Below are 26,712 nucleotides of genomic sequence, written 5' to 3' on the forward strand. Positions count from 1 at the left end.
CGCTAACACCGAAGCCACCAGCCTCCACTGAGTCAATGTCTTGATCCTCTCACTCGGACTACATTTCCCACCATGCCCGCCGGCGTCGTGAAATGAGGCGAGAGAGAAGGGAGCGTCGCATTCCTTCGAAGAACTCTGTTTCCCAGCGTGCAAAATTCCTAAGTCGCCATGTTTATGACATCAAGGCTGCGTCGCTCAGCCTGTCAGTCAGAACTTGGGTTGGATTTTCGCGCGAAAAAAAAAACACCAAAAAGCTAAACAAAAACCAGGTTGCCAGGGGACGGAGAGACGTTGAGGCTCGCGCAGGTAATCCTCCTCCCGCGCGCCCCCTCCCTCCCGCGTAAGGGCTGCTGAGGGGACTTTCGCGACGGAGGGGGAAGGGAATAGGGGACAATTTTGGCGGGAATAATCCCATCTACTGCGGAGAGCGAAACAAACAAAAATAGCCCCTTCCCTCCTGCAGGGGGAAATGGCGGGAACGTAGCCACCCCTCCCCCCTTACTCACCTGTTCTTGAAGGTGACCCTGCCCTCAGCTTTCTTCTTTCCACCCTAACAAGAGGCCCTCGGGTAATCTCACCTTGGGTTTTTCTCTTCCCCGCCCCCCAAAAAGGTGGTCGTGAGGAAAGGCAGGCATGTAGGTTTCTCTCAGACAATGGCTGCCTTTCAATGGCATATAGTATATTAGCGTATGATCTATTTGTTCACCACTGTCAGTGTGCCTGAGTTATAACCTCAACTACACCAAGCAGGATATTGCGGTATGAAAGCGGTATATAAAAGGCAGGAGCCACACTACTGCTTTGTAGCGGTATTAAAGTGCACGGATCACAGTTTGGGCCCATTGAACATGCCATATCTTCCCCTAGAAGTTAACAATCAACTTTTACTTTTCCCGTTTTTTGTATATTATACATAGTCACATAACTGTTGGTTTGATGTTAATTGTTAGGGGATTGTTTGTATTCATTCCTTATTTTTGCATCACTTTAAATAAAAATAAAATTCCTGCATTGAGCAGGGGGTTGGACTCGATGGCCTTGTAGGCCCCTTCCAACTCTGCTAATCTATGATTCTAGACACATACACACATATATGGTATATCCTGTTTGGTGTGGCTCCTGCCTTTTATATGCCGCTTTCATACTGCTTTCATAGTGCAAGATCCTGCTCAGTATAGATGAGGCCAATGTAACATTTGACTGAGGAAAGGCCACAGAGGGAAGGGAGGAGGATAGAGGCGGAGGCTAAACAGGGGAAGAGTACTTACTCAGTTCACTAATCGTTTCCAGAGTGCACCCATGCTAATTTGTTGTGGCAAAACCAACACATGAAATCTGATGAAGTGGACTACAGTCATTGAAAGCTTCTGCCAGAATACATGTCTTTAAGGTGCCACAAGAATCCTTGTTGGATTCACTAATAGGTAGGGGATGAGGACTAAGGGATTGCTTCACTCTGGTTTGTATTTTACGATGTTGTTTTTCACAGAGTGGTGTGTAAGCAGTCCTGATACACTTTTATTCGAAAGGTGGGACGTAAAAGTGTTAATACAACTGTGCCCACCATTTTATGGGATATGTGGTTTTTGAGAAGGGTTTTGAAAGAGGACCTTGCACATTGCACAGGTGTTCAGGGAGGTATTTGATTAAGCTCGTTATTTGTGTGCTTTGTTTTGTGGGGGTTTCTTTAATTTTTTGTATTTCCCAACACTGGTAAAGTAAACCAAAATGACTAGTGGCCCCTGTTCACAAAAAGCTGTCATTCAAATTCACATTGGCTAGAATGTTGTTTTAGTTTTTTAAGTTGAGAAGTTATAAAAGTGTACTAACTATAAATAGGAAGGATAAAACGAATGCCATGAATGCAAATTTATTTATTTTGGAGTATTTTCATACATGATGCAAAAGAACACCTTTTTAATCTCGTGCGTGTTCTATTTTGCATGCAATTTAATGTGGGATAGAAACAGGGAGAAAGTCATTTGAAAATCAAGCTTCCAAAATGCCCATTATAACCAGTGGATGGGATGTGGAGGGAAGACGTATACATTGCAAGGACATGTTTGGATTTAGGTTATCTTTCGTGCTCTGCCCACAGGGATGCCCTGCAACATTCCTGTCCTTCTGCGAAGTGCAGATTTTGCCCTCACTGCAGTAGTGTTTCCAAATGTAGTACTTTATTCTTCTTACCACAACAGGAATGAGTGGTAACATTTGCTTGTATGAAAGAAAGTAAAGGAGTGTAGTCAGGATATTATTGTGATGAGGGTTTAACCCTGTCCTTGGTAGTCCAAGCAAGTCCAGACAGTAAGAATCAAATCTGCCCTTACAAATGCATAGCTATATCCTGGATCTCATTTCTTGGTCATAATGACAGAATGCTGGAAACTAGATAGTGTCACAGAATCTATTGAGAAAGGTGGAGATCCTGCCTGCACCTTTAACAGTTAGGAATTAAAGGGAATTTGGACAGATGAAGCTTGCCTTGCAGTTGTGAGAAAAGGTGCTCCTGCTGAAGTTCCCTCTTTGTCTCAACTATTAAAAACTAAAGGCACAGGAGCCGTGCCCTCCTTTCTATCAGTAGTGATGAGCAACAGTTCTCTCCCTTATGCATGTCATTTTGCATATAGTTTAACCCTAAGAACTTGAACACATTGCTATCCAATTCAAGCAGTCCTGAAAAAACTGTGGCACTAACTAACCTAGTTTGTCCGCTGCCCCTTTTGCTTCACAGATGTTTTCTATAAAGAGAAAAAGTGGCCTTCTCAAGTTTGCATGCTTCACTTCCCAGTGCTGCAGCACAAACCCTTAACAGTTTCATCCACAAAGGTCTGCAGCAGCCCCCTTCTCTCCTGTTCTGTGACACATAGTACTATGTGGGATTTGCAGGAAGGTTGTACCAAAAGGGGGGAAATACAGTTGGGGTGCTTTATGTACAACACTGTGATGAAGTCCTAATCCATGTTAGCAGCTGTGGAAATGGAACAGTGTGCTAGTAGCGATTCGTCATTAATGCTGTATACACCTATAAGATATTGTGCAAGTTGGGAAGGGTTGGTATTTAAGTGACAATTGTAGTGTGTGTGTGTGTGTGTGTGTGTGTGTGTGTGTGTGTGTGTTTAAAAAACAATTTCCTGTGTATTGATACATTGTCTAAGCAAATTTTATAATTAAGGTGAGACTGTTCTTGCGAACAAAACAGTTGTGTCTTGACACTATTCATGTTTAAACTTTTTGTTTCCTTCTCGGTGAAAGCATATATGTCTAAATGCCTGTGTCATATCTGGGTCTCCTGCCTCTCTCTTTAGTGTGTTGCCACTTTCATGCCTTTATTTCCACTCTAACTGTCAAATCCCAAGAGCTTGGAACTTAAAGCAAAATCATAATAAAATATAAAGTATTGTATCCTGAAATTACCCCAAAATTGATTGAAATTACCCCATATTTGTGGGCTTTAAAATCAATCCAAACAAAGTCTTGTGGCGCTTTTGGAAGTATCTCAGTCTTCCCTGTTGCATGTCTCAAATGCAGTTGCTCACCTGCTTCTTCTCTTCATTTTCCATCAGCAGTGGCTTATAAGAAAATAGGATCTACACATACCCTGTTCCATGAGGAACTGTGTGGAACCGGCCAGCTGAGCTGTTACCCTAACAGCAGGTTCAGTACCACCCTCATCCAAATATACGCAATGCAGAGCACCATAAGGTAAGCACCAGCCTGAGATTTTGGAAGGACTTCAAATGTGGTGTGTGTCTGTGTGAAACCTAAATCTTGGAAGAGTATTTTTCTTCTGATGCCCGTTTGCTTGTGAAATATTTTTTTCCTGGGCTGATAGGTGTTATAGTTCTTAAGAACAAACGGTTTAAATGAAGGCTTTTACTGTTATTTTTGCAATATTTTCTCAAAGTATTTAAAATACTTTAATATTCACTCAGTGGGCTGCTGGAGAAGAAAAGATCACTCTTGCAAGATGTCTGATCATTTGCAAATAACTTCTGAGATTGGGCCGATGACAACATGCAGCTCTAGAGTGCTGTTTGCCCACCCCTGTCTAAAACATCTATTTCATAACTGTTTGTTCATTGGCTTTTTCAATTGGGATGTAACCAGAAGCTTTGGTATCCTTAGCCTTGTTCTTGCAAAAATTGTAAGGAACTCTGCAGGAGGAGAGCACATATACTTAAGTATGTAACCGTAATTATTTATATCTGGGCAGATCATTCTTCCAGCCCCTGGCACGAACAAATCCTGGAAAACAAACAGCAGAAAAGAATCACCTGGAAGAGGAACCCACCCCCAAAAAGTGAGTTACTTTGGGGCATGTACTGGTATAATGACAAAACACCCTTTTCCTAATGCAGTCTTGAGACTTTCATAGAATACCAGATTTCACATAGATATGCTCACATGACTATTTTAGTCACAGTTGCTCTCTGTTTCCCTTTAACATCTGAGACTAAAAGCATCAGGGAGCTATGATTAGAGTCACAACATTAATTGAGGTGGCCCTGTGCTTAAGGAGCTTTCTCTGTGAAAGTCTCAGTGGGGAGGTTGTGTGTTTGTGCTAGTACAGAATCCTCCCCCCACCTATTTTTTCCAGTCAATTTATAGCATCAGTACGGAGTTAGAGAAATATCTCCAGTGTTACAAAGACATTCTAGATCAAATTGAGTCATAGACTAGCAAGTAGAACTGAGAAGTAAACAAACTTCTTGTTGAAGCTAAAACATTAATTAAATGTACTTGGGGGGGAAATACTGTTCAGCGATCCAGCAGCACCATGGTCTATCTAAATAAGAAAATGTGTCCTTTAACTGGCTTATAATTAGATTGCATGTGCATGTTAGATGGTTGTGTGTGGGGATATACGTCTTTTAAAAAAAATTAAATTCGTTTTGGTCGCCTTTAAGAGTAAAACTCACTCAAGCTGACATACAGGACAAAAACCATGCAAAACATGTACATTCAATAACTATATAGTTATTAAACGTTCAATGGACACTAAAGGTTACTAATTAAAAAAGCAATGGTCTTTCAAGCTTTCCTGGAGGCCTGTAAAGAAGAGGTCATGACCCCTTGATGGAAACTGATAAATTAAATAAATAATTTATATAAATAAATAAACTAGTCCATGAAGTTGACTGGATGATCTTGGGCCAGTCACATCTTTCAGTCTAACTGACCTTACAGGGATTTTGTCACTATAGAATGGTTGGGTGAGAGTCATGTTTGCTGCCCTGAGCTCTTTGGAAGAAAGGTGAGCTATAATGCAATAAATAAAATGAAAAGAAAGGTAGAGGTCTAGTGACTTTGGTGCTAAGTGCTTCGTCTCTTTTCAGGAAACTAGTAGATTCTGAACAGCTGGTAAATGGTAGAGCACTCTGTGCAGATTCTCCAGTGAAACCTGCAGCCAAAAAATCCACGAAGGTACTTAACAGTGAAGATGAAGAAGATTCTGATAAACCAGAAGGAAAGGATACACAGTCAGGTGATAGCAAGCAGGTAGGCCCCTTCTTGTTATGTCCTAATCTTTGATTGACCATACATACAGGCATCCACTCTTGTCTTCCAACTCTGTAGTTCAAGTTTTCTTCTTGTACATCTGATCTTTTGGATGTAATTTCAGTTCCCAGCTACTTATTCTAGTTAGAATGCCCTAGTTCAGAACTGTACATAAAACATACACATTTTTACGCTAGAAACTACTCCAGGCATCTTTTGTAGTGTGTCTGCCTTTTCCACAATAAATTGACCCACCCACAGTTTCCTTGTGCTGTTCAGCCTTGATTTGGGGTTGTTCCTTATGTCTACTGCACCTGTTCACTTTGTAGTTCTGTGTTTTTAGGCAACTGACTGTGTTCCTGAGCAAAAGATCCCTGCAGAGAGCATCTCCCCTAGAACTAGCCCTGCTAGTTCTAATTCACCCTCACCCTCCAGCATTCCACGGCGCAAAACTGGTAAGTATCCATCCTTTTGGTCATAGAGGACAACTAGAAATGTTAAAGTGTTGTGTCTTTTCTTCAACATGAGAGGTTAATGGGACATTTGCCTGGCTCCTACTATACAACTTTGACCCCTCTGTTAGACAGCGTCTTTATTTTAGTTTCAAAATTACTTTTTAAGGGAGTAAGCTGCAATCCTAAACTCACTTACCAAAGACTATGTCACTTTGAACTTAGAGAGTAAGTCTGGTTTAGGCTATGGCCTTAGACATGAACACCATTGAAAGATCTACCCTGTTTTGCATTTGAAAGGCCTGCCATGTATTTAAATTTCCTCATTCATGTCAGGTGGGTTTGAAAAGTTGAAACAGCAGTGATAGTTGGGCTCACAACCTGCATTAGAATAGTTTATTCTAATAAGCACAGTGTGTTGAAAATATTCTTGCACACATTTGGTTTAAATGAATGTAATTGTTTGTCACTAATAATGATATTGTTTTATTAAGTGGAGCTATAGGAGAGATTTGTCTGTGTATAGACAACTTATAGTCTGGAAACTTCCAGATTACAGTAAAGTAACTTTAACTCTTTATTTAAAAATTCTTTACATTTCTCTATAGGCTATGAGCCCAAGCCAAGAGAATCTGGAACTATGGCTTTATGAGTGATATTCTCCTCTATAATGTTGCACTTGCTCTTTCCTACATCCTATTCAGTAGTCTTAACCCTTTTGGAAGCCACACATTCTTGGTCTAGCATATTAATGTGTGGCCTTAGGGTCAAACAGTTGCATGGACATGACTCTTGCATAGACAGGAATCTACATATAATAAGAGTTCAAAGAGATATCAGATCATATCTCTTTGAACTCTTATTATATATAGATTCAAATCAAAGTCTTGTAACTATTAAGAAAAGTGTAGTGCCATCTTAGCTGCCAATAAGTCTTACCTGTACTTTCAGCCCGTAAGCAACTCCCTAAACGAAAAGCAGAGGAAGAAGTCAACAGCCATGATAGCTCCCTGGAGGATGCTAGTGCCAAAAGGCAGAAGAGAGATGATGGAGATGGTGAGTGCTTTCTCCTGCCTGGTTGTAGGGCTGGAGAAGACCTAAAGCACACATTGGCCCAGGTCACATGTAATGGTAGCAAATCATGGGTTAATTAACTGTAGGTTAACTTTGGGTTGTTTTACCCACGAACAACCCAAAGTGTCTGCGTTCATATGTCAGGCAGCTGCTTATGATCAGGCAGGTCAGAGGTTGCATATTGAAAGTGGCAGCGACACACATGACATGGGACCCAGTTAATCCTGGATTAATTAACCCACTTAACCTGTTCGCACATTACAAACTATGTCATTGAGATGTGAGGAGGGAACATGAGAGAGTCAGAAGGCAGTGGGTGGAAATGGTCTTCTTTTTTGAGTGAGTGAAAGTATGGTACCTGTCTAGCAAGGCAGTGCAAGAGCCAGCATGAGATGCAGTCTTTGAGGGGTTATACTGCAATCCTATGCGCACTTACTTGAGAGTCAACCCCATTGAATTAACAGGGGTTTACTTGTATATAGATATGTGTAGAATTGTACAGTTAGAGCTTCAGGTTTATGTCTCTTTCATACATTACAGTCCTTGTGCTACTTTACACCTTGCAATTATTATAGGTACACAGCTTTGATTTGTAAATCAAAGGTGTTTCTGCTAAAAATGTAATGTACGAAGCAGTATTTACAAAAGATATATGGTGCAGATATATGGTCCTTTTTTCCAAAGCTTTAACAAACTTGGGACTGCCTTCAGATCTCTTGGCCTTTTGGGATCAAGCACTGTTCCCTACATCCTTTCTTAACTGCAAGAATCTGTAGCCACCTCAGGTTCTCCCTGTACGTATCAAAAGTAAGCCTGCTGTAATTCCAGTTTGAGTTGAGATGTTTTTGTATAAAAGATCTAGGCTGAATCAACTTCTTTTGGATACTTGGCTTCTGCTTTTTGTATAGGCTCAAAAGGGGAGCCAGATGAGAGGCCCATGGAGATGGAAGAAGAGAAAGATGAGGATGCAAAATTGGTAGAGCATGAAACAGAAAGAGATGCAAAGGAAGAGAAGATGCCAGAACCCCCTAAGTCATCCAGCAAGCCCATCTCTAGTTTTTTTGGTGAGCATGTGGGAGATGTACCACCATTTGTATGCAAACTTGTGTAACTAACAGATTCCCACTGAGACTGTTGTGCAGGGACATGTCCACAGCTGGAAATGTTTTCCGGTTCCACCAGGAATTTGCTATGTGATGTAGGATTTGGATTCCTCAAAATATAGGCATTTATTTAAAAACTCTGTTATTCAAAATGCTTACGGAAGGAGTTCTGGAAATGTGCATCCAGGATTGGGGGAAAGGTTTTGCTGCGTGGAAGAGAGGATACCTTCTAAGCCAATACCCTACAAACAAGGAGAACAGGTGGTGACAATCCAGAGTACTGTGTGGGTGAGTTTGGTAGGGCTAGGGGATGATCCTGAATCTCCCTCTATGGTATCTCAAGTGGGGTTTAAGCATTTGCCTCACCACAAAACACTTTCAGATTTTGAGACTCCTGAATGATAATTACCATAAATTAAATTGCTCTCCAAAATAATTGTAATTCTATCCAAATAGGGAAAGTGCCACATTTGTCTCTTCTCTCTTATAGCCCCCAGGAAAGTTTCTGTGAAGACAGAGAAAAAGCAGGCCCCAGTGATGAAGGAAAACATGCCTGTACCAACGAGCCATAAAGAAGACAGTCAGCATGAATTGAGTAGCATGCCTGACGAGTAAGTGATTGGTGCCATTCAGAGGAACAGAATCTATCCCATCTTTGTCTTGCAGTACATCCAGGCCTTGAGCACAAATAGTATGCAAGGAACTTCAAGTGCTAGTCCCTCTACATGTAAACAACTTAAGGTGCAATCCTATGCATGTTTAGCCAGAAAAAAGTCCTACAACTCCCAGTATTCCCCAGCCATCCATTGAATTTTCTCCCTTAGATCTTCATTCACAAGTGAGCCCCAGAATGGTCCTGGTTATATTTTTCATTTTGACTAATTTGGATATAGTAAGACTAGCAAGCTTACTACTGTTGCCAATGTTACTTTGTCTAAACAAGGGTTATCATTTTCAAACCATCTTGGGTCTTATCAGTCTGTCCTTGGGACTTGGCTGAGCAAAAACTAGCTCTCCAGGTGAGGAGGTAGGGAAGTTCTTGTAAACAAGGTAAAAGTGGTTTCTTTCCATCACCACTCCTTGACTGTGACTAATGTGCCACAAATGACTTATATGTATACACATGGGCAGGTGGTAGAGTTAAAAAAAAAGTTTTGTGGACTTATTTGCCAGGTTGTCTGAAGACACGCTTGATAGCCACTCTCAAACTAGCTACATGCCTCTTCTCTGTTTTTATAGTTCAATCAAGAAAACTCTTAAGCTTGAGCCTGCAGATTACAACCCTGCAAAAAACAATTATCATCCTATCCATGATGCTTGCTGGGGCCCTGGCCAGAGGTGAGTGGTGCTGAAGTAGGGTTTTCTGTTGCAGAAGGTTTTCATGCTCAACCCCTTGCTTCCATACTCCCCCTTATTGTCATAACCCCTTACTGTCCAAAGGCCATTGGAGATGGATGCACTGGCCACCTATTCTCATGCCAGCCTTATTCTGAGTTTGACCATAGAATCATAGTGTTGAAAACTACTGGACTGATAATCTAGATCTGTGGTCTTCAATCAGTGGGTCACAACCCAAAAGTAAGTCACAGCAAAACTGTTGCCACCATGTTGGGCATGGAGAAAGCGGGTGGGGAGAGAATTCCTTACTGGTGAAGGATGTGGCTTCTCATAGTACTTGTGAGCTGGAATAGCGGCAGCAGAGTGGGAAGCACAGGCGAGAACTGTTGATCACACGGGAAAGTGCTAGTGGTGGAAGAAGAGGAGAGCCGACTATTGCCGGCACAAGGGGGGGGGGGCAAACTGAGTCTTTTTCCAGCCTGACTTGGTGTCCCCTTCCTGCTGCTTTGGTGAGAGCCTTGCGAGCTTTTCTTTTCCCACCTTTCTCTCCCCACCACGACCACATAAGAGATGAATGATGGAAGCAGTGAGGAGGGTTCTAGTAGTACTCTAAGAAAGAGATTAAGGGGGAAAATGTTGAGGGAGAGTTGTGCATGGAAAGGCTGCTGCTGAGGGGGCTCCGTGTGTGTGTTTGTGTGTGTGTTTATATTAACCTGTCTCCTTTTTATTCCATCCTTCCTCCTCACCACAATCAATTGCCATCCCAAGTTTCTTTACTCTCCTAGCACTTGCTGTCTTGCTCTTGCCATTGGTTAGTGATTCTCTATTTAGGAAGGGAGAGGTTGTTTTTTATGGAGGGCAATGGCTTTTTCCTACAGTGTATCTTGGTTCACTTGTTTCAGTCACTGACCTCCTGGTCTCTTCTTGTGGCACTCCATGGTTTGGGTTGTGTGAGTTGATATGTAGAGAGTGAGTGGGCTTTGTTCCTGACTTTTGAGTGTGGGGTTGGCCTTTTGGACACTTTCCAACACTCTGGTTCTATGATTGCATTCTTCTCCCAGAATCAGGCAGTGTAGAAGGTGCAAGGAGGAGGCAGTGGGCTATGTTTGACTTTTGCTGACCTGTATGGTTTGTCTTCATGGCTCTGAACCATTGTTTTGCCTTCAGGGTACCATACCTAGCTGTAGCACGTACATTTGAGTGGATCGAGGAGGAGTCAGCACGGTAAGATGACTTACTAGAATTGACAGAACAGATGGGGAAGCGCTAGCAGTTTGTTCAGACCCCCAAACCATTTAATACTCAACTGCTCTTTGTTTCCAGGCTGAAAATTATAGAGACCCTGAGCAATCTGTTTCGGTCTGTGATAGCGCTTTCTCCGGAAGACCTATTGCCCTGTGTCTACCTCTGTCTCAATCGGTTAGGCCCAGCATACGAAGGCCTTGAGCTGGGCATCGGCAAAACCATCCTCATGAAAGCTTTGGCTCAGGCCACAGGTGAGTTTGGCCAATTACAGCTGCTGTTAATTAAGATGTTGCCAGACAGTCACTGCCAATATGATAGCCAGCCAACGCATACATATATAATAAAAAAATAACAACAACAACAATAATAATGTCTTGGTCCTTAACTGAAAGATGAGAATGTCAAGAATTCACTAGTGATTGGCCTTAGTTTATGGTTCATGACTGTGTAATCTCTTTCCTTCCCCACTAGGTCGCCAGCTGGACCAGATCAAGGCAGAAGCTGCAGAGAAGGGAGACCTGGGTTTAGTTGCTGAGAGTAGCCGCACCACACAAGGCACCATGTTTGCCCCACCCAAGCTTGGTGTTGCTGCTGTCTTTGGCAAACTGCAGGCAATTGGGCGCATGATGGGAAGCTCTGTAAGTAATGGGTGAGTGGGCGTGGATGGTCAGGGAACAGAGTCAAGACAGTGGCGTTGGGCTGTCAGGGATAGGGCAAGGCTGAGGTCAGGTAAGCCTAGTGGGTTTCTCCTCTGACTTTGATAATGTTCATCCTATCCTGTACTCGGCACAATGTGTCTGTGGTGTCCTTTTCCAATATGGTGGAGTCTAACACTAATATAACACTGGGCCAGGGTGTTACTTCAGAAATCCTCAAATAAAGCAGATATATATTTTTCCAAGTCCTTATAGGTTTGGCTATTGTCACAGCACAGGCCCTGCAAAGAAGAGGCTGCATACTTTTGTGATGCCCTTAAGGGGAATGAGATTATGGTAATATTTAGGACAGGAGTTCATCTCAAACTGGTGAAGCCCCCTATAATGTCACATATGTGTGGGAACAGTCTTTTTGTGGTGTTGCTGCCATTATATAGCACTAGAGTTTCTGAAGCACGTGCTAGACTACCCTTCTCAATCCCTCAAGATGTGTCTCAGCACTCACTCCCATTTCTGTTCCCTTCAGTCTATGAACAAGAAGATCGACATTATCAAGTCCTTGTTTGTTGCTTGTCGCCATTCAGAGGCCCGCTACATTGCTCGGTGAGTGATACACCTGCTATCCATATTACCACCTTTGCATCTCCACAGTATATCTCTCTATCAGTCCACATAGATTCTTCACCTGCCCACTTCCTAGAACTATATTATAAGAGTTAATTCTCCCATTGTTGTTTTTTTCTTGCTGGCACACAGCATTTTGTCTTTCATTTCCCGCTGCTAGTACACCTGCTTCTAACAAACACAGACCCAGGTACACACAGTGTTCTCTTGGAACCCTCCACTCCAGTCTTGTAATATTACAATGAGGTATTTTGTGTACTGCAGATCACTGGAAGGAAAACTGCGGATTGGATTAGCAGAGCAATCTGTCCTGTCGGCTCTGGCCCAGGCAGCATCACTCACTCCTCCGGGTCAAAGTGAGTTCACTATGCAGCTGAGGAATAGCACTAGGGCTGATTTCAGGAAAGCTTAGGAGGTTGACTGTGCTATGATATAGCTGGGGATGGCTGTGCTGGCAGGCCAGTGCAAAGAGTTTGAACGTTGCATGCCGAGGTTCAGATTTCTGAACAATGTGGAATTTAAAGACTTGAGAGTCCCGGAAGAAGGAATAGGAGGACAAGGAAATAAAACTTTGCTAGCCATTAGGTCAGAGAATGGCAACTATGAAATAGAGAGTTAGAGCTGTTCTGAGCATTTAAATCCTACTCTGCCTCCTTATGGTTACTGATCTCTTTCCTGATACTGTCCACATTTCCAAACTTCCTTGGTATTTGGCAAACTTGAGGGCTTGTAATTTGCTTTTTTCGTTTATATGAGGGCTGAGCCCAGTAATAGATTCTGTACTTTCACAGTGAAATCGTTAACATACAAAGTATGCATATCCCAGCCACAGGGACCCTAACACTTTATGCATGAGCTACCAAGTATGCATGCATTTTTCCTCTATATAGAATTCCCCCTAGAAGTTCTGGATGCTGGAAAGGGCAAGTCTGCAGAGGCACGCAAAGCTTGGCTGGATGAGAGAGCCTTGATTGTTAAACAGGCCTTCTGGTGAGTAACCTTCTACTTAATGACATTCAGAACTTTTGTCCATCTGTCCCCTGTATTCATGGGCTGCAGTACCTAATGTCCCAGAAAGCAATGGATGCCTGACCTTTTTGTCTTCAACCATACCAATGTGGGCCTTCCCAGATAAATAAAACATTTTATGGATGATAAGAAGGGAAGCTTGGACGTGCTCTCATTCTCTCTCTCTTGTACATACACATCACCCTTAAATTCTTCTCTGTTCAAATCGGTCCATGCTGTCTTATGTCCAAATACCTTCTCATTTGTGTCCTTTTCCTACGTGGTAAGCAGGCTGAAGTGCTGGTTAGGATGTTTTCCTGTGTTAATCGTGTCTTCCCACAACCTGGATCCTGGTAGAACTTCCTGCAAGGGCAGAGAAGTGCCAGAGAAGCCAGATGTATCCTTAGAGAATACTGCAGGAGTACTGCTGGCTTGAAGTTCCTCTGAATCAGCAGTGTAGGACTGAGTAGTAGCAACTTTCTGTAATAGCTAGGTTGTGATTTGATGCCTTCTAGCCACCCATAGATCAAGGCCTTTAGTCTTATGAGGGATAGATCTTAGTCATTCTGCTTTGTTTTGTTTTCAGTGAGCTGCCAAATTACGACACCATCGTGCCTGTCCTTCTGAAGCATGGTGTGGAGAGCCTGCCTCAACACTGCAAGATTACACCAGGTATCTTGCACGCATTTCCCAGTGTGCAGGAGGACATTCAATACAGCTGTCTTGCTTAAACTGAGCTAGTGCCTCTCTCCAAAATTATTTATCCCATGCAGTTGTTTAAATGCAATACTGTGCATAATCCAGTGCAGAATATGGATTTCTAAAAACCTTTTGCTTTCATTTAAAGAACAAACCAACCAGTTTCTAGCGCTCATGGGTATGCATTTTAAAACACAGACACCACTTATAAAAGGCTCCAGTAAGAGTTGGATCTTCCATGCCTTGCATGAATATGAGTCTTGTAATCACTTTCCTTTCATTGTACATATTAGCTTCCCTTATCTATCCTTTTCTTCCCCTTATCATGTCACTTCTTGCCAAAGAACTCAAAATTGTGCAAACATGCAAATATACAGTATGTTTCAGGATAAAGCATGCAGATAACATGTTTACACATAATGAGCAATTCTGTATATATGTATAGATTAGCATGATGCAGCTTTTGCACTAAGAAAGATCAGATTGGAATGGAAGTGTAATATTAGACAAGGAAATGTTAAGCTTCCCTTGCCACTTTCTTTTGCGTGACCATCATATGTGACCTAAAATCCTGGATTTTTCAATACTGGGAGTTCCGTCACTTCACCTTCTAATGGCTCAGAGACTGGCTGTTGTTGGAAGTTCCAGCCTGCATACTTTCCCCCCACAGGAATCCCCCTGAAGCCTATGCTGGCTCACCCAACCAAGGGAATTGGAGAGGTATTAAAACGCTTTGAAGAGGCAGCTTTCACCTGTGAATACAAGTATGACGGGGAGCGAGCACAGGTAAGATGTGTAGAGTGCGCTCTAAACAGGGAGCCCTTATCCTCCTTTCCACTTGTAGAAGATTATTTTTTCTCTCTTCACAGATCCACATCCTGGAGAATGGGGAAGTGCACATATACAGCCGGAACCAAGAAAACAACACAACCAAGTACCCTGACATCGTCAGCCGTATCCCCAAGGTGCAACAGCATTTGGAAGTGCAGAGTGAAGGGAGTGCATGACAAGGAGGGTCCAGAAGTGGTGGTGGTGGTGGTGTGGTTTGCTAGCATGGAGGCATCTCCATAGTTAATGGGGCTCCTGAGGATTGGCCTCTGGTGGAGACTAGCGTTGAGGTTGGGAGTTGGCTGTAAGGAAAAACTCAATTAAGCTGAACCCATACCCTTCTGCAGATGAAAAAGAGCATTGTGCAATCTTGCATCTTGGATGCAGAGGCTGTGGCCTGGGACCCAGATTCCAAACAGATCCAGCCATTCCAGGTACTGACCACCCGCAAGCGCAAGGTAAGTTGTTATTTCTGGTTTGTTATACTTACGAAACGATTAGTTGATATTGCCTTTGTTTGCCTCTTAACCGTTTGTTTGGGGTGCACAATGGGAAGGATTACTCTTAGGCAATAAGCGAGGGAGGGGAATATTATGTGGTGTCTTTGAGAATAACAAGAGTATTATTAATAAACTGTGAGACATGTGAAAGGGATATTATTTTTCTAGCAGCTCTTGGGATATGCAAAAGGCATTCAAGGAAGACCAAAGCCTATAAGCAGAAATAGTTCAAAGAAACAAAGCAAAATTTTGCATTCTGCTGTGAAAATAGCTACCTTCCCCTGATTCCACCATTATTCCTTAGGATGTAGATGCTGCAGACATCAGAGTGCAGGTTTGTGTGTACGCGTTCGACATGCTCTACCTCAATGGGCAGGTAAGTGTACCAGTCCTTCCCTACAATTGAATGCTTGGTGGTGTTAATCATTGGTCATTTCAAGTCCTATCTGACCTGCATTATAAGCTGTTGTTAGTTTTCTGTCTGCCTTTTAAATGTGTAATTGTGTGACCTTCCAGTCTCTAGTCCGGAAACCCCTGTCTCAGCGTCGGGCCTTGTTGCATGATTCCTTCACTGAGGTTGAAGGCCAGTTCCTCTTTGCCACCTCCATGGACACTAGTAACACTGATGAGATAGCAGAATTCCTGGAACGCTCCATCAAAGGTATTGTGGAGATAATGGCAACTCATTTGCTTTTCTCCTGTCCTTCTGCTGAGCCCCAAAATGAAAGCCAGTGTGGTATAGACATAGATAGTGGGTTGTATTAGGACATGAGAGATATGTTCAAATCCCTACAAAGCCATTGAGCTCATTAGGTGACCTTAGGCCAATCGCTCTTTCAGCCTCACAGGGTGGTTGTGAGGATAAAAGTGGGGAGACCATGTCTGCCACCAAAGCTCCTTGAAAAAAAAAAGCAGGATAAATAATGTGCTATGGGGAGTAGGATAAATAATGTGCTATGGGGAGTAGGATAAATAATGTGCTATGGGGTATAGGCTAATGTGGTTTTTCTCCTTCAGACTCATGTGAGGGACTAATGGTGAAAACACTGGAAGTGGATGCCACATATGAAATTGCAAAGAGATCCCACAACTGGCTGAAGGTGAGAACAGAATGCCTGTTCAGCTTCCAATGTCTCTGACAGAAGAAAGTGTTGCTTGAACTTAGCTGTCCTGGGACAGGATTGGAGCTAGGATCCCCTTGCTTTCCCAAATAGCCCATGATCCTCTTGGAGGGAGGAGGGGCACATACTTATTTTATTAATTTCCTTGCTTATCCGTTTGATTAAAATGCCCATAGTGGGTAAAATAATGGTATCAAGTAAAAAATAAACTAATAAAAACATTTGTATTATTCCCTCATATCCAAGATCAAAGATTTCATTACTAGAAAGTTCCAGACAATCTCTCCTGCCTAAGTTCAGGTTCAACCCATGTGCCTGGGGATGAATGACTCCATTTAGTAATTGTATTTCTCATAACAGCTTAAAAAAGACTATCTGGAGGGCGTTGGGGACACCTTGGACCTGGTGGTGATTGGTGCCTACCTGGGCAAGGGCAAACGTGCGGGCACATATGGTGGTTTCCTCTTGGCCTGCTATGATGAGGAAAGTGAGGAGTTCCAGAGTATCTGCAAGGTAAGCCATCTCCAGGCTGACACCCCTCCCTCCGTTGGGGCCCTTGGCCTTTGTCTTATTGGTTTTAAATGTTTGAATTAGTTGTATGTATTTTATGTTTTTGTGTTGTACCCCACCTAGATCCAGAGGGAGAGGTGGGGAACAAATTATTATTATTATTATTATTATTATTATTATTATTATTATTATTATTATTATTATTACTACTACTACTTAGGGAAGCTTTTGGTACATGTGTAATATCAGTCTGTTCCAAGCCTATAAATGTAGCGCCTGCTACAAATGCTGTCATTTTGTCCTGGCTGCAAGTTTTAGAGGGGAAAAGGAGAGCAGGGTAGATGGACTGTTCGACAAATGAAATATGTAAAGGGTCAGGTCTGAAGACTAAAATGGATGAGTCTTGCATTTCCCACACCATGTCCGGTCTAAGGCCTGGTTCACATGTAACAAGGAGCCACTGGGGGTGAATGTTGGGTTGTTTGACAAGCCACCTGCAAACCTAAAACAGCCCATGGGTTCTGGGTGGCTTATCAACCACCACAATAACCCACCCTCACTGGGTTCATACATAACGAGAAGCTACGTGGTGCTTCCACCATTCCTCCATATTCAAAATGGCAGCCACTGCCGCAACAGGTGTTTGCTAGCCACACTTCCCATGGTAAGCAGCCATTTGATTTCTAACACTCGTGCCCCTGCTCTGCTCTTAGATCGGCACTGGATTTACAGATGAGGACCTGGAAAAACTCCATACCTCTCTCAAGGTAGGATCTCCTCTCTACTTTCACGAAGCATCCCCCTTGATGTTCTCTGTGCCTGGGGAAGGAAATCAAAGGGATGCACACTCTCCCTTCCACAATATCCCTTCTCAGGAAATTTCTATGTCCATGGAGTTAAGGAGTGGCAAAGTGAGGGGAGCCCAACCTCTTTGGATCTGGTCTTTTGCCCTAGCCCATTATTCTTGATTCTGCAGGAGAAATAGATTCTGGCTCCCATGCCCAGGAGATGGTAACAGGCCCCCACCCTGATCATCCATCACCAGAGGAGTAGTATATCATGTTGTGGGAGGAGCACTCATTGTGCTGACACCACTGGACTATTCCCTGCCATGCAAATACTTCTACTCATCTTTGACTCTTTTGCAGGACCATATGATTCCACAACCACGGCCATACTACCGCTGGGGTGGGACAGCTGAGCCTGATCACTGGCTGGAGGCTCAGCATGTATGGGAGGTGAAGTGTGCTGACTTATCCATTTCTCCTGTCCACAGAGCAGCAACTGGTTTGGTGAGTGAATGATGGGCCAGTGGAAGAGATGTATGTATGAGTAAAATTGTGCATGAAAATGTTCACAGACACCCTTGATAAACATGTCAGGAACCACAAGCATTGGTGCACAGTAGGGTTACCTCTTTGACCTTTGAAATAACATATATTGTTATTAATATATAACAAGTTTTATATTAATACTTCCTTTACATGTTTTTATAGAATTTGCAGTATTGTTAACAATGGCTACAATTTAGATACATTAGCAGTTTGTATGTTATGCTCCAGTTTTATATTTAGGGTTCAAGTGCATTGTTAGTTACAATGTGCGTATATCCCCTTACAAAGAACTAATGTGCTTCTACGTCAGCAGAAGTGCATATTAGAAGTAGGCAACAGAGGAGCTGGATTACAGTTGGACCTGGCTGAAGACAAGCAGTCTGGATTTTCCATGTGGTTTGAAAATTTAAAGGTAGCTGCTATCGCATGGAATATTATTTAATAGATTTACTATGCAATTCTATACATAGAATCATAGACTTGCTCCCAAGTAAGTGAGTATAGCATTGCAGCTGTAGTGGTGCTAACTTGCCAGATTGGTTTCAGACTGCATTATCAAAGATGCTGGAAAGGAACTATGCTAAAATCCCATCCAGAATCTACAGTTCTGGAGCAGGCTTGGTGAATCTCCCTTCTGTCATTAGCTTTTAAGTATGTATCTTAACTCAATTTCCTATGTGACGTACTGTTAAGAATGTAGAATTATTGTTGAACAAGATATGATAGTTATTTCTAAGGTTGCCTCATATGTATGCCAAATTCAATTAATACAAATATAGTATGGGCTGCCAAAATGGTGATTTAAAATAACAAGTTGTTTATTATCTTGTGGGTATCTGTGATATTATTAATTATTTAACAGTTTTGTAACACATGCAATTATTAGGGCTAACAGCTTAATATAAAGCAAACCACTTAAATTAAAGCCAGTATACAAAAAAGTCTTCATAGAGAGAATAAGATTCTCTTCATGAGAATGCCTGTTGGGAAAGATATGTTTTCAGTAGATGCTGGAAACGCAAAGGGGTTAATACCTGTCTAATTCGTAGTGGCAGAGAGTTACAGACAGTGAGCATTATGATACTGCAGGCCATATTTCAAACCATGATGGATTGGACCTCTGAAATTTTGGGTACCACCCATTTATGCCATTTCTTAAAACTTTAGACAGATCCAACTGTAATTCAGCTCACTGACTGCTTATTTCTAATCTGTGCTTCTGCTGGCACAGGAGCAAATTAGTTCATCATAAGGGCATACATTTGAGAAACGGTCCTGGGCAGCACCAAGTAATGGCTGCCATGGAAGGCATAGCTAGTCACAAAGGACAAGTAATCTGCCTGAAAGTCTGAGGCAGAGGTGGGCTCTGACATACTAAACCACTCCTCTGAGCCCATAGAAAGCAAACTTTTTCCTTACCATTGCTTTCTCTGCCAGTCAACTCATTCCCCTCCACTCCCTCATCCTGGCTCACCACCCATAGACATGTGTACATACACATGTATGCACACACATTCATTCTCACACAAGCAAGCACTCCATGTATCATCATGCATGCATGCACACTCAATGTGCTTCCATTCTGCTCACTGCAAGCGCATGAAAAACCAGACTCTCTTTCAGGATCCAAAATCTCCCCTTTCTGGATTACCTGTAAAACTTTTCTCCCCTCCCCAACCCCCGAGGTTTCTTCCAGCTGGCTCCCTAAGCCCCTTGTTGGCTCCTGATCGTTGGCTCTATTCCCCTTCCTGCTGGCTTCACTGACTCCCCTGCTAGCTTACTGCTGCCCTTCTAGACCCTCCCTACAAATGCTTCCCCTCTTCCTTCCCACCCCCCACATACACACTGCTCTCTCTAGCCCCCTCTTCCAGCTTACCAGACAGCAACAGCAAAGGTCCCTTTTTCTTTCCCCTTTTTTCAGAAGCTGGATCTACTGCAAAGGAAAACATCACCCTGCAGCTACCCACCATCTTCATTTCTTAAGAATGTCTCTGAGCCTCATACGTGGCTCAGGTACCTTCATGGGAAATGAAGATGGCAACAGCTGAAAGCCCTCACTTTGTTTTGAAGCGATCCTAGATGCCAGTAAGAAAATGTGTTACTTTTATTTTTTTAAAAGCGGTAAAGGTGTAGGGCTGTTGGTGGGTGCCAAGAAGTGTCTGGGGATGTATTGGTGCCTGTGAGCATCACATTGTCTTCCCCTGAATTATAAGAATAACTTTTAGACAAACCTGTGTAATTGGAAATCCTGAGCCATTTTTTTCAGTTCTGGATTACTGGTATGTTTCATACTTGGTCCTTCAGTGTTTTCCCATTTGCATGCAAGTGTATGTGTCTGAACTTTGCCCAAGAGGCTGTGGCCTTATGAGTGGAAAAGAAAATGGTCAGTGCTCATAGCAATTGGTGTACTCAAAGTCCTCTTTCAAAACCAAAATAAGATTGCAAAAGGTGTTGCTGGGGAGGCAGTTAGGGACCTTTGAGGCAACATATGGTTCTCTTCTCCTGGTAACAAAATCACCACATTCTGTAATTGGCTCTACTGCCAAGATAACATCTGTTTACAAGGTGCATGGTATGGAGGATGTGGATAGGGAGACATTTTCTCCCTCTCTCAAAATACTAGAACCCAGGGGAATCCCATTAAGCTGATTGGTGAGAGATCCAGGACAAATAGAAGGAAGTACTTCTTCACACAGTGCATAGTTAAATTATGGAACTCACTACCACAAGATGTGATGGCCACCAATCTGGATGGCTTTAAAAGGGGGTTGGATAAAGTCCTGGAGGCAAAGGCTATCAATGGCTACTAGCCCTGATGGCTGTGTGCTACCTCCAGTATTCGAGGCAATAAGCCTGTGTTCACCAGTTGCTGGGGAACATGGGCAGGAGGATGCTGTTGCACCATGACCTGCTTGTTCATCCCTGGCTGATCTCTGGTTGGCTACTGTGTGAACAGAGTGCTGGACTAGATGGACCCTTGTTCTGATCCAGGAAGCCACTTCTTGTGTCTATTCCATGCATAGAAGGGGGTCATGGGGAAAGAAACTGCCTTACACAATAGCAAGTGGGGCCCTGCAAGACCTACTTCAGCTTTATGGCAAACCTGCCCTTCCATTGCAGGTGGATGAAGAAAAGGGCATTTCTCTACGCTTCCCCAGATTCCTGCGCGTCCGAGAAGATAAGAAACCAGAGGAGGCCACTGCCAGCACCCAGGTACAGATGCAGCAGGATGCATATGGATGGAATTATAGGGGAAAGGGATCTGGCAAGTGTTTTCTGTTTGCAGACTGTACAGAGAGCTGAGTCACCTCCTTTTACTGTTTTAGTATTAATCCCTGCAGCCTGGCGAAGAAGGAGCAGGGGAAAAGGGGGGAATCCCCTTCAGGTCATCTTAGCCAAAGTGAGAAATGCAAAATATTGCTGTTGTTGTTGTTTAAAAAAATACTACTTAGAGATTTAAGAACCAACTCTCCTGAGAGATCTACAGATTATGGCCTCAAATACACCAAGCACAATATTGCACTATGAAAGCGGCGTATAAAAGGCAGGAGCCACACTACTTCTTTATAGCAGTATTGAAGTGCACTGACAACTGTTGAGGCCTATTAACACTTACTATATACCACTTTCATAGTGCAATATCCTGCTTGGTGTAGATGAGGCCGTTGACCAATGAAACTGTAGGATAATGGTAATCACTAAACAAAAAGTGGGTGGTGGAGCAATGGGAAAATACTACTCCCCATAATACATATTTCTGTCTGTAGGTGGCTGAACTGTACCGGAAGCAGCAACAGATCCAGAATCAGCAGTCAGTGGAAAAAGGAGATGATGATTTCTACTAATAATAATCCTGTACATCCAACTGGGCAAAGGGTCTTTGCTAACTTCTCCCTTGGAGCGAGGCTAAAGCCTTCAATACACCTTTGGTCTTATGAATCTGTCCCACCCAGTTTGTGAGGCTTGGGTGGAGGGCGTGTGTTGAAGCTGGATCCTGCATTTCATGCTTGGTACTAGCTGATAATGCCCTGATGTCAAAACCTGCCTGTGATTGGGCAGGCAAAGTGAAAAGTTTGGTGATGGTCTATTAATAAACCTTGGTATTTTGTCCTTTTGCATGGTTTTGATGTGCTTTGCTTGGATTTCTACTCACACTTTGACTCATAGCAATGTTTAAAACAAGTATTTATTGGTGCATAGTTGAGAAAAGGTAGTATAAGAAAGAAGTGCTATGAAGTGTACATACAAAAAAAAAGCCATCTCACAGCTTAGAGACAGTTGTCTGTTACCTGTTTTTTGCAGGGAAGAGGGAGAGACAAAGAGAAGGGGATACTACCTTGACACAGCCTACTCCAGGAATCCTGAGACTACTGCCGGAACTGGCTACTTCTCGGCCTTTCCTACCTCAGCAGTCCTAATTTTCTCCAAGCAGAGTCCATTTTACCCCTTCACCTGACCCACACAGAGTCCTGTGGCCCCACAACTCTGAATCTGTCTTGCACAGTTCATCTACTAGGCCCTACCCTCCAAAGTGTCATACAGGCTATTAATTCCCAACATTTCCCAAACTTTATTCCTACATGCTTGCTCTGTTCTTGTCTACACCCATTATCCCCTTGGCTTCTCCTTGAAGTTTTTCGGGGGGGAGGGAGGGGGAGAGGTAATTTAGGTGCAGCTCTCTGCTTCTAGGGGGTGGTGCGGAGGCGCTGACTTCGCGCCTTGTAGACTTCAATGAGCAGGTCCTTGACATACTGGATCTCTCTCTCAATAGATTCTGCTTTCTCACGAAGCTCACGGTTGCGCACTTCCAAGACCTGGCATTCATCCCCCAGTGCCTCATGTTCAGCCCGTTTACGCTGACGGTAGCGCAAGGCTGCTGTCTTGTTCTGGTCTCGCTTCTTCTGGCGCCGGTCTCCCTTGGGTGCTAGAACAGGCGGCCGCTGTACTGGCACATGTACACCATTGCCTTGCAGGGGGAGCTCAGCAGGTACATCTCCACCATACAGCTCCAGCAACTCTAAGCAGCTTGAATCCAAGGTCTGCAAAGGGGCAGGTGTACCATGGTGGCCCAGGGGCTGTAAGCCATCACCAAAGGGGAAGTGGAAGTTCCCATCAGAGGGAGGGGTGCTAGGTGCTACCTGTTCTGGTGAGAGTGACTCCTCCAAGAAATAATCCTCCATCTGCTCCAGCTCTTTCTTGAGCAATGAGGCCATGGCCTCCAGGTCCAGAGCAGGAGGGGAGGGCAATGAGAGCGGCAAGGGCTCCCCTGACACACTCAGGAGCGTGGTCAGGTCTGTGCGCTCCGTCATCCAGTCTGAGAAGCCATCGCCTACAAACAAGCAAAGCAAAGTCAGCAGTGGGCAGGCAAACAAGGATCTACAAGGCTAACTAAGCAGGAGTTCCAGAAACACTGGTACCTATTCAGCTTCCACGTACCAAGACGCCCTCTAAAATCATTGCATATGGCATGATGAATATTTCTTGAGTATTAAATCTGAAGGGGAGTATTATGCTAAACATCTCAAATACTGTTGGTTAGTTGATTGTTGACATTGCCGCTGCAGTTTTATTCGTGAACTAAAATTTATGCAAATGCCAGTTTATTAACGACTTTAGAGAAAGAACCCTCCTTTCCTGTTGCATCTGGGAACTATCCACAACCCCTCAAATTCCAGCTCTTCCCCCCCACACACACACACCACTTGTGTACCTGGCAATAGTGGGCGATTCATGCTGAGGGCAAAGCCCTCATCCACAGGTCCGGCTAGCAGCTCACAGTGACCGGCGTGGGGCAGCCGGTGCTTGAGCGGCTCCGGCCTGCAGGACATGGTGCTAGCTGGGATCATGGTCAGGTCCAGGGTCAGCGCTGCCAGCAGGGACATGGTAGAGGCAATTGCTAACGTTCAGTGCAGGATTGGGTTGCAGTAGGCAAGGAGTAGCTTGGCTCCTGCAGGCAGGGATGGTGGTGGCGGCAAAAGGCGACCTGAAGGAAATAAATAGCTAGGTCAGAAACTCATGTGCATTACTTCCTCAGTATGACCAAAGGAAGATATTGACCCCTTCCTGCTCTTAAGACAGTTTAGCTCACCCATGCCAGAGAGACTGGTACAGCAGGAGAATTCAGCTGACTTTGGAGCAAGCAATCTGTGCTTGGTAGGATTTGCAAAGCAGGCCTTTGGGGTACACAAGTGGCCCAGTCCTTCTACCACCCCCACTGGCCCCAGTAAGAATACTATCTCAATCTGAGGTAAGAAACCCTTTTCAGCCCAAGAGCCAAATACAGTGCTGGAGATGTTCCTGAGGGTTGCATTTCAGTGGTGTGAGGGCTGAAGGCAAAAGGGGCAGGGACAAAAATGCAAAAAGAAATACCAACGTAATTTAGCTTAAAGCTCTTATTGTCAGCAACATAGCATTAGAAGAGGCATTTAAACTTTTTAGAACGGGAAATGCACAAAACCTGAGAAACCACCAAACAAGTAGTAATTATGGGAAAGGGGGTGAGAGTGATCTAGGGAACCCCAGGCATGCCACTTTTGCCCCCTGGGGCTGAGGTTTCCCACCCCTGATCTAAAAAGACAGTCCATTTCTGCAAGCCTAGAGGTGTTCCACGGGCAGGATGTTTGTTTGTTTTTTGCTATGTCCTTCCCACAATACAAGCACGATGCCCCTGAAGTGGTGCAAATCAAGCAAGAGCTGAAGTAGCTAAATCGCGCCCTCTTCTGCTTCATGCGCTCGGGGAGGAGGCTGACAGTTGTCACCACACACGGGCACACCCGCGCATCGGCTTCTCCCAGTGGGTTTCGGCATGACGCACCTGCTTCCTTCCCTAGGGACGCCAGCTCAGCCCATTCAGCCGCAAAAGGGGAGGAAGGCGAGGGGGGGGGGGAGTTGCTGCTGTTCCACATAAATCCAGGAGGTAGGAAAACCGTGACGCCTGGACACGTCCCCACGTCCGCCCGCCCGCCCGCCCGCCCATCCCGTCGCTTTTCTCTCTGCATCTCCAACCCCTCCAAGAAAGCCACGGCAGCAAGCCGACTGGCCTTCCCTTTCTTTACACCCTGGAGGGGGACGATGCCTACGGGAGCAATACAAGAATTTACTCACTCCATGATGCGGGTTTTGTTGCAGCGTGCAAAACACGCTTGTTCGCTTCGAGATCCGCGCAGCCCTAGAAAGCCATGCCGTCGATCTGCTTCACGCGCCTCTCTCTATCTGATGAGCCTCTTGTACCTGTGTCGAGAAGGGAATGAGTCACAGCAGGGTGGAGCCTCCCTATATATTGCGCCAGCCTCGACGGCCTCAGCGCAGCCTCGCCGGGTATCCATCCTCCACTCTTTGCTCCTCCCCGGTGCCCCCTGCTCACCACTGCGCATGCTCCGCAGAGCATGGGTGAGGGCGGGGGACGGGGTTAGCATTTTTAGACTCTTCCTTATCCCCCCCCCCTCTAAACCCACCATAGTAGGAAAGAAAGACTTAGGAAGTGCCGAATGAAAGATGTCGGGATCCAAGTCTTGAGCTATTACACATCTAGAGGAAGGAAGAGCTGGCGTTGGGATTAGTGGGTGAGGTGGGGGCGCTTTGCACATGCTCAAAGACAGCCTTGTGTTTTTTTATATATCATTCTGTCACTTGATCTAGAGCTGAGCCCTGAAAGTAAGTTGATAATCCCATCTCTGCTCAGGTTAATTTCTGGCGTTATCGCTGATGAGTGAGTGCCCTGGCTCAATTTGGCTGGAAGCTAATGCCCACCTAACTCCAGACACCAGAAGGCAGACTGCATTTACCACAGTGAAGAGGGAAATCGTACTTTACATATGCCCAGAGACACACTTTTGTTACTGCATCACATCTCCCAGAGTTATACTGATTTTCAGGGAGGACTAACTGGAGAAGAGATGACCTGCAAGTCAAATCAATGTCCTCTTCTGACTCTGACCTTTATTAGCAAGAATTCAATAAAATAAGTGGGGTGGGGGTCATGCTGAATAACCTTTGGGGGTCTACTAGTTGATGACACTTCACTTCTTTTGAGAAATATTGCTTCAGCATAGAATGTTCAGGGTATGTCAAGTGAGTTCTGATCCTTGCTTGTTCCTCTCTTCCCAACAACTCTACAAGTTCAGTTCATAATTTCCCATTTTACAGATTAAAATGGAACGACAATGGAATTGTCAACAATGGAACCAGTTACCTAGGGAGGTTGTGGGCTCTCCCACACTAGAGGCATTCAAGAGGCAGCTGGACAACCATCTGTCAGGGATGCTTTAGGGTGGATTCCTGCACTGAGCAGGGGGTTGGACTCGATGGCCTTGTAGGCCCCTTCCAACTCTGCTATTCTATGATTCTATGTGTGAACTGAAAGGCTGAGAGAACTTTTATTGTCCCAGACCATCCAGTAAGTTCATGAAAGGTCAGGACACACTTCCCCCTCTAACTGGGGGTAGGCTTATTCCCAACTGAGATGGACCTCTACTGGCACGCCTCATGGGTCTTACAGAACATCATGTGTGTCCTTTATTTCAAACACAGTCTTCAAATAAGAACCCAAGATGAGCCATGCTGGATAAGACTAAAGGCCTATCTGGTTCAGCGTTCTGTTCGACAGTGTCCAACCCGATGTCCCAATGGGAAGCCCACAATCAGGACATGAACACAATAGCAGCCTTCCACGCATACCCCTCAGTAACTGATATACAGAGTGGCATCCTGGCTCTGATG

At 44.2% G+C, this 26,712-nt stretch overlaps 2 protein-coding genes across 3 annotated transcripts; one reads left to right on the forward strand and one right to left on the reverse strand.

Moving 5' to 3' along the window:
- Window positions 1-199: 199 nt before the first annotated feature.
- LIG1 (DNA ligase 1) lies at window positions 200-22,097 on the forward strand. 2 transcript variants are annotated; one of them, XM_063137572.1, is made up of 27 exons: window positions 200-306; window positions 3,567-3,705; window positions 4,217-4,303; window positions 5,340-5,502; window positions 5,846-5,957; window positions 6,906-7,010; window positions 7,937-8,092; window positions 8,622-8,742; window positions 9,371-9,469; window positions 10,637-10,693; window positions 10,793-10,965; window positions 11,186-11,352; window positions 11,897-11,973; window positions 12,259-12,350; window positions 12,885-12,984; window positions 13,589-13,674; window positions 14,372-14,487; window positions 14,571-14,666; window positions 14,877-14,987; window positions 15,334-15,405; window positions 15,546-15,690; window positions 16,047-16,129; window positions 16,511-16,663; window positions 17,374-17,427; window positions 17,809-17,952; window positions 21,115-21,207; window positions 21,762-22,097. In XM_063137572.1, the coding sequence occupies exons 2-27, from the start codon at window positions 3,689-3,691 to the stop codon at window positions 21,837-21,839; spliced, it is 2,757 nt and encodes a 918-aa protein (XP_062993642.1). In that variant the 5' UTR covers window positions 200-306; window positions 3,567-3,688; the 3' UTR covers window positions 21,840-22,097. The 2 variants fall into 2 exon arrangements, with proteins under 2 accessions (XP_062993642.1, XP_062993643.1); XM_063137573.1 differs by having other exon boundaries at window positions 241-306; window positions 3,570-3,705.
- Window positions 22,098-22,637: 540 nt separating this feature from the next.
- ATF5 (activating transcription factor 5) lies at window positions 22,638-25,233 on the reverse strand. The gene is made up of 3 exons (XM_063137604.1): window positions 25,099-25,233; window positions 23,705-23,977; window positions 22,638-23,323 (listed from the first exon to the last, which is right to left on the reverse strand). The coding sequence occupies exons 2-3, from the start codon at window positions 23,874-23,876 to the stop codon at window positions 22,680-22,682; spliced, it is 816 nt and encodes a 271-aa protein (XP_062993674.1). The 5' UTR covers window positions 23,877-23,977; window positions 25,099-25,233; the 3' UTR covers window positions 22,638-22,679.
- Between the last annotated feature and the right edge of the window lie 1,479 nt (window positions 25,234-26,712).

Source organism: Elgaria multicarinata, chromosome 11 (genome assembly GCF_023053635.1).
Source record: "Elgaria multicarinata webbii isolate HBS135686 ecotype San Diego chromosome 11, rElgMul1.1.pri, whole genome shotgun sequence".
Lineage (NCBI taxonomy): Eukaryota > Metazoa > Chordata > Lepidosauria > Squamata > Anguidae > Elgaria > Elgaria multicarinata.